The following is a 6,924-nucleotide window of genomic DNA, read 5'->3' as shown; positions in this document are numbered from 1 at the left end:
AGGCAGCAGAGGCAGGAATGACGGAAGTGTGGGTGTGAGGAAGAAAGGAAATGACCAGGCTGAGGGGCAGACAGAGCCCAGGGCCCTGAAAGCTGAGAGTGTGCTATGCGTGTGTGCTAGGTCGCTTAAGTCGTGTCCAACACGTTGTGACCCTATGGACCGTAGCCCGCCAGGCTCCTCTGTCCATGCGGATTCTCCAGGCAAGGATACTGGAGTGGGTTGCCACGCCCTCCTCCAGTTCAGTCCAGGGGTTGAACTCTTGTTTGTCTCCTGCACTGGCAGGTAGGCATTTTTTTTTACCACTAGTGCCAACTGAGAAACCTATAGATTCTGTCAAAAAAAATAGTGCGCTCAGTGGAAAGGAGGTGCTTTTCTGAACCCCACCTTGGAGGGGGATTAGGCTGTTAAATGGGGGGCCTGGCTGCCTGAGCAGATCTATCCCTTTGAGAAAAGAAGATGCCATTTTCAAAAGGGCTTTTATTAAAACACTCCCCACACAGTGTCTCTTGCCACAAACGCCACAGTCCTGGGGTGCCCACCAAGGAGAGGGCCCTGAATAATGTCCTCTGTGGCCAAGGATGGGCTCGTCCACGTAGCTGTGAAGCTGGCCTCGCTCGGAGGTCCCACTGTACGTCTGGCTGCTTCCGGAAGGGCTGGGGAGCTACGGGTAGCACGCAGAGTGCGGATGGCTGAGGGCTGGCTCTGACGCAGGGGTGAGGGGCCTGTCTCCTTAGGCACCCTGAGATGCTCCTGAGATGCTGGGCCGGTCCAAACCAATCCAGCTCCATGGGGGCGGGGCCGCTGTGGCCAGGCCACTCCTCCTGAGGACGGTCCTGGGGAAACCTGAGCCCTCCCGGGGAAAGGCTGGGGATCGCGTGGGCATGGGGTAAGGGCGGGGGGCGCGGGACAGACGGACTGGCCTGAGGGGCTGTGTGTGAACAGGGGCCGAGCTTGGGCTCTGGGTGCTGCAGGGGGCTGGAGGGTCCTTTCTCTCTGAGTTTCCGTTTCCCTTTCTGCCTAATGAAGGACGTGGCCTCTCCCGGCTCCCGCCCTCCTATTGGGAGCACGCCGGGGCCACGGATCACGTTGTTTACACAATGGTCCTGCCACGGTGGCCCAGGCGCGCTCAGTAGGCTGCAAGCACGGGGCAACGTGTGGGCATCCCTGTTGGAAGTGTGGATGTGTGCGCGCGCGCGCGCGCGTGTCTGTGCGTGTGCATGTGTGAGTGGGGGCGTGTGAGTCTGGGGGGTCGAGGGTGCAGGCCGGTCGGCCGGCGTCCCCGCCTGGGTGGACACTGCCGTCGGAGGGGCCGCGGCCCCGGGCTCACAGGAAGTTGGGCTCCCGCACCACGAGGCAGGGCGGGCCCCCGCTGCCCCCGCCGCCGTCCAGGGGCCGGTACACGAAGTGGAAGTCGCGCTTGGGCTCGCTCCGCAGCAGGTAGCCCTTGATGCGGTGCGGCAGCGCCTCGTCGGCCAGCTGGAAGCAGCGGCCGTCCACCAGCACGAAGAGCCGGTAGTCCTGGGGCTGCACCACCTCGAACTTCTCCGCGCACTGGGCGCACAGCGCCTCGGCCAGCGTGTCCGCCCGCGACGCCAGCGTCCGCGACTGCTGCTCCGGCTCCAGGTACGACACGCAGATGAAGTCCTGCGGGGCGAGACGGAGATGAAGTCCTACCGCGTCACGGTTACCGGCGGGGCCAAGCCCACGGCCTGTCTCACCCTCGCCCTGATGCTGGGAGCTTGGACAGAAGCTGCGTGGCCTTGTCCTCTTTGGGCCCCCCCGATTCCTCTCCATAGACAGCGGATGGATGGCAGGAGGCGTCGTGAGGCTGGCCGTCGGGGCACCTGCGGCTGACCCTGCTGTGTGACCTCAGGCAAAGACCCTCCCTCTCTGAGCCTCAGCTCTCACTGGGTCAGTCGCTTGGCCTGGAGTCTGGACAAGGAGTGAGCGCGCCCCCTGGTGGCCAGTCCGTGGGCTTGCCGTCATTGAAAAAAATCTTATTTTTCACTTTCTCTTCTTCCCGGAGTCCCCCTGCATGCCAGGCACTCTGCTGGGCACACGGGGCAGCATAAATAAAATCAAAGATTCAGACCCGCCCCCAGCATTCCATGGCTCAGCTGAAGCAGCTAAGGCAGGCTGAACAGTTCAGGCCCTAGGGCTGGAGGGGCCTGGGGATGGGGAGGGGTGGTGTTCCCAGGAGCAGGCTGGCAGGGAAGGGCGGGGGAGAAGACTTGGGGGAAAGAGATCGGGAGTGCTTGCACAACACAGCACACTCACACCTGGGTCCACCAGAGACCGTGGAAGGAGTCCCTGCCTGGCTTTGAATCTGCTCCCACTTACTGTGTGCCCTTGACCTCTCTGAGTTTCCATTTCCAAAACTGTAAACTGGAGATAAAAGCAGTAGTCCTTACTCTGTGCCTGGGGGTGGAGCACAGAAAACTAGCTCAGAGCCTGGAAGACCCCCTTTTCCCCCAAGGGCCCAGAGGGCGGGCAGGAAGTGTGTGTGCAGGGCTGCCCCCTGGTGGAAGGACGGTGAGAGCACAGCGCGCTCCTGATGACGCCGCCCAGTTCAGAAAGGAGATAATTAATGACTACAGAGCAGTGCCAGGCTCTGGGTCAAGAGTCCCTGGGATCACTTCTTTTTTCTTCCTGGGAGGGGAAGGCCCAGCCCGCTTCCCTGGGTCTCAGTGGCTCCTGTGCTGTCCTCAGCCACCATCAGGCCTCCCCAGGGCCCTTGACATCCGATGATTCTCAGGCTGTGGGCTTTGGCTCCACGGGTAAGGGTGTGTGGTGCAGAGGAGGCACTGGGAAGGGGGCAGGCAGTGGTGCCCTCCTCAGACCCCAGAAACAGTGCTGATAAGTCTCATCCCAAGCCTCTTCCTGAGCTCTGCCTCCTTAGTGGGATGCACTGACGCTCAGCATTGGGAATCCACGAGGCAGAAGCAAGAAGGAAGAAATGGGAGGGTCACCCTTGGACCAAGAGCGCTCATATTCCAAGAGTTGGTGGAGGGGCAGCTGCCCCAGAAGGCAGGAGGGAATGCTGGTGTGCTGCAGCTGTAATCGCCAACTTATGCTGGCTCATACCAGCTTGAGAAAGCCAACTATGTGCATCTCTTCCCAACTCCAAGTTCTGTGATGCCAAGTTAGTAGCCTGAAATCAGCCATGGTGGCAGTATTTATAGTAATACCATGGAAATTGACAGAAGCAAAGATCAGAGCCCTTTTTTTTTTTCTTTCTCCCCAGAGAACCAGTTACTAAACATTATCAAGACACCACTGATTAGAGGAGGAGGGACATCAGCTTGGCTGATGTTAGAACATGTACTGGGGAGGCAGAGCTCAAATGGTCCAGAGTCCCCCTGTGCTGACAGGAAATCCGCGTCCCAGAGAGAGTTAGACACGGCTTGGGGTCACACAGCAAGCTAGTACAGAGCTGGGTCCATACCGTGAGCCTCTTGCCACCCAGGCCTGGACTCTCCCAGTTACAGAAAGGCCATTTGGAAAGCAGCCAGGCATGGGCTTCAGGTCCAGTGTGCTCTGGGTGCCAGGGAAGTGAGTCTGTAGACCTATTCACAGCTCTGGACTGCAGCTTGGTTCACTGTCCTAACTCCTGCCACTGTGCATACTCCCCAGTCCCACTCTGTCCCAGGCCCTGGGCTTGGACCCCCTGAGACATGTCAGCAATAGGGTCTGCTCTCTCAGGGTTACAGCTTTATACATAGATGGTTACAGTACAGGGTATATGTGCTGCAATAGAAGTAGCAGCAGCAGGAAGCACTTCTAACCCATGCCATAGGGAATGGGGGGCAGATGGGGGGTGTCAGGGAAGGCTTCTCAGAGGAGGGGTTGTTGGAGAAACTGAGGATGGGCAGTGGTAGCCAGTGAGGAAGGGGAAATGGACCAGCATGGGCAGAGAAGCTAAGCCCTAGGGAGTTGAGCTCAGCGTGTTCATAGCTGTTCTGATGCATGAGTTTGAGGAGGCTCCAGGAGTTGGTGAGAGACAGGGAAGCCTGGCATGCTGCAGTCCATGGGGTTGCAAACGGTCAGACACAACTGAGCGACTGAGCTGAAATGAATTGATCTGATGCAGCCTCGGGGGTGTGGGATAATGGGATGGGTCGGGGCAGGAGTCTGCCCACCAGTGGCTTTTGAACCCTGAGTCTGTACAGACAGAAGTGGGGAAGGATGGGTGGGTGGGTTGGAGAGGGGCAGGCTAGGGGCAGGGGGACCCTTGGCAGCTGCTGCATTTGTCTGGGCACCCAGTGGCAAGACTGTAGATCAGCTCCTGGGCTTTTTAACTGGGACAAACCACTGTTCCCATCTCCAGCCCTAGCAGCCTGCTCAGACATCACAGACGCTGAGGAACGGTGAGTGAAGATCTCCTTCTTCCTAGACTTGTCTTGTGTGCCCAACTGAAACGCCGATGCTCGCTGATACTTCTCTAGTCTCCAGCCCTCAACTTGTCATCCCCAGCCCCTAACCCGGCACACACTGGCAGGCCCGGGAGCTCAGGGCCACTGCTCCCCACGTGGACGCCTTCCAGCTCCCTGGGGGCTGGGCAGGCCGGCCAGAGCAGCCAGTCGGCGGAGGCAGGCTCCAGAACTGGCAGGCAGTAGGGACGGTCCGGGAGTAAGGTTCCCCGGCCCCCTCCCACCCTCTCGGTCCCCGGCCCCCTCCCACCCTCTCGGTCCCAGGCCCCACCTGCACGGAGGAGCGGGAGGCCCGAGCCTTGTTGAGCGTGCGCCGGCGCTCCCAGCGGTGGATCGAGTCCTGCACCTCCACGCTCAGCTGCCGGGTCACCGTGATCTTGTCGTAGTTCTTGATGTGCTCCAGGGCCCCGTAGGTGGTGGTCAGATAGTAGGAACCTGCAGGAGGCACGGGTGTGGAGGCTGAGCCCGGACCACCGCCTCCACCCACCCGCAAAGGCCGGGAGCCGGTCCAGCCTCGGCCCGCCCCGCCCACCTCTCCAAGCCCCACCCACCGCCGCCGGCCCGAGGCACGTGCTGCCTGGAGGTTGGTCACTTGCTGAGATTCAGACCCGTGTCCACCGCAGAATCAAAAGCACTGAGCCGTAAGGCTCTGCTCAAAGCTTGTCGCTGGCTCCCCTTTGGGACGCAACTCTTGCTTATTTTTAAACTGATGCGTTAAAGTGAGTTTTTAGTTTTAAAATGTAAAGATACACAAGAAACTGACGGCCATGGATGTCTTTAGGGTGGGGAAAGCAGTGCCTTCAAGACATGGGCGGGCAGGAGACCTCTCTCTAGGTGTCATATACATTTTATTTAAAAAATAAAAAACTTAAAAATATGTGGAGAAATGTTAATCATGTTCATATGATTACACACTTTTAATAATTTCAAGAAAGTAAAAAATTTGCATCCTTTGTTTCTCCATTTCTTTTTATCTTAATTCATACATATTCCTAATACCTAATGTTTCCTAAGGTAATTTAATTTTTGAAATATGTCGTGCATGTGTGCTAAGTTGCTTTAGTTGTGTCCGACATTTTGCGACCCTATGGACTGTAGCCCGCCAGGCTCCTCTGCCCATAGAATTCTCCAGACAAGAATGCTGGAGTAGGTGGCCATTCCCTCCTCTTCTTCCAGACCCAAGGATTGAACCTGTGTCTCTTATGTCTCCTGCATTGGCAGGCAGTTTCTTTACTAGCAGTGCCACCTTCAGACTGAAAAATCTGCATGAAGTTTTATGATTAAAGATAATAATTTGCACACATACTTATAAATTTACCCTCCTTGGCTTGTTGGAGGCTTTGGTTAAAATGCGTGAGGAGCACTGGCCTTGTAGCGCCCCTCACTCTAGAGGGGGTGGGGTGACTTGGCCAAGGTCTTGCTGAGCTTCCCGGGCTTCCCTCCCACTCACCAGGCCGCTCCTCAGTGCTTTGGGTACCAGGGCAATGTTTTATTTATTCTTAGTTAAAATTTTTTAAAATTAATTTTTAAATTGGAGTATAATTGCTTTACAATGTTGTGTTAATTTCTGCTGTAGAACAAAGTGTGTCAACTATATATTTATACATATTTCCCCTCCCTCTTGAGCCTCTCTTCCACCCTCTGCCTAATCCTACCCCTGTAGGTCATCACAGAGCAGAGCAGTGATTTTTGCCATGAGGGTCATCTGCCAGTGAGCCCCCCATATCCCATCTTTTTCTTCCTAATTAATTGAACTCTACTTGTGTGGGGTAAGTAACACAACTGAAAATGCTCACTTCCCAGAATCTCTTTGAGTTTGAGGTACAGGTCAGGAGACCCCATTCTGGCTGCTACATAGATATAAGTGGAAGTCCCTGGGTGGGGCTTCCAGGAAAGCCTTTAGTAAGGGACAAACTTAGTTGATATATCTTGTCAGGTTTTGGTTTGCCTCCCTTCCTCCTGTTTGGAACACAGAGGTGAGCCTGGAGGCACAGCAGCTGTTTTGTGATCAGAGGTGATAGGCACAAAGACAAAGGTTCACATCCTAAAGAACAATGGAAAGAGCTGGGTCTACAATTTCTTGATGGCAGGGATAAAAACCGCCATCATTATCAGTTGCTTACCCCAAGACTTCTTTTTCTCATTCAGATAATTTATTAAGAGCTGTGAAATTTGGGCTGTCTCATCTATGTGATGAGACATTGCAACATGCAAAGTCACATAATTCTAAGGAGACCCCACAGAATTGAGAAACCTTCAACAATCTGTACAGAGTCACAGATTACAAAATTAAAATACAAATAATCTCCCCAATTTGGCAGGAAACACCTACAATATGAGGAGGCCCGGAATGGAAGGGCTCTTGCTTTTCAATAAGGCAGTTACAAAATGGAAAAAAAAAAAACAACAACAACCCAGGACTTCTTGATCCAAGAGACAAACCAGTCCCTTACTCTGATTTAAACCATTATTAGTTATGTAGTGAGTTATTTGT

At 55.1% G+C, this 6,924-nt stretch overlaps 1 protein-coding gene across 2 annotated transcripts in view; it reads right to left on the bottom strand.

The window, feature by feature from the left end:
• Positions 1-462: 462 nt before the first annotated feature.
• RIN3 (Ras and Rab interactor 3) overlaps positions 463-6,924 on the bottom strand; it is a 133,354-nt gene continuing 126,892 nt past the window's right edge. For both annotated transcript variants that reach the window (XM_061159320.1, XM_061159319.1), the window contains exons 9-10: positions 4,702-4,865; positions 463-1,644 (exon numbers count right to left, since the gene is read on the bottom strand). In XM_061159320.1, coding sequence (XP_061015303.1) covers positions 1,324-1,644; positions 4,702-4,865 — 485 coding nt within the window. In that variant the 3' untranslated portion in view covers positions 463-1,323. The remainder of the gene's footprint in view (positions 1,645-4,701; positions 4,866-6,924) is intronic.

Source organism: Dama dama, chromosome 13 (genome assembly GCF_033118175.1).
Source record: "Dama dama isolate Ldn47 chromosome 13, ASM3311817v1, whole genome shotgun sequence".
Lineage (NCBI taxonomy): Eukaryota > Metazoa > Chordata > Mammalia > Artiodactyla > Cervidae > Dama > Dama dama.
This window is presented reverse-complemented; position numbering and strand designations above follow the sequence as displayed.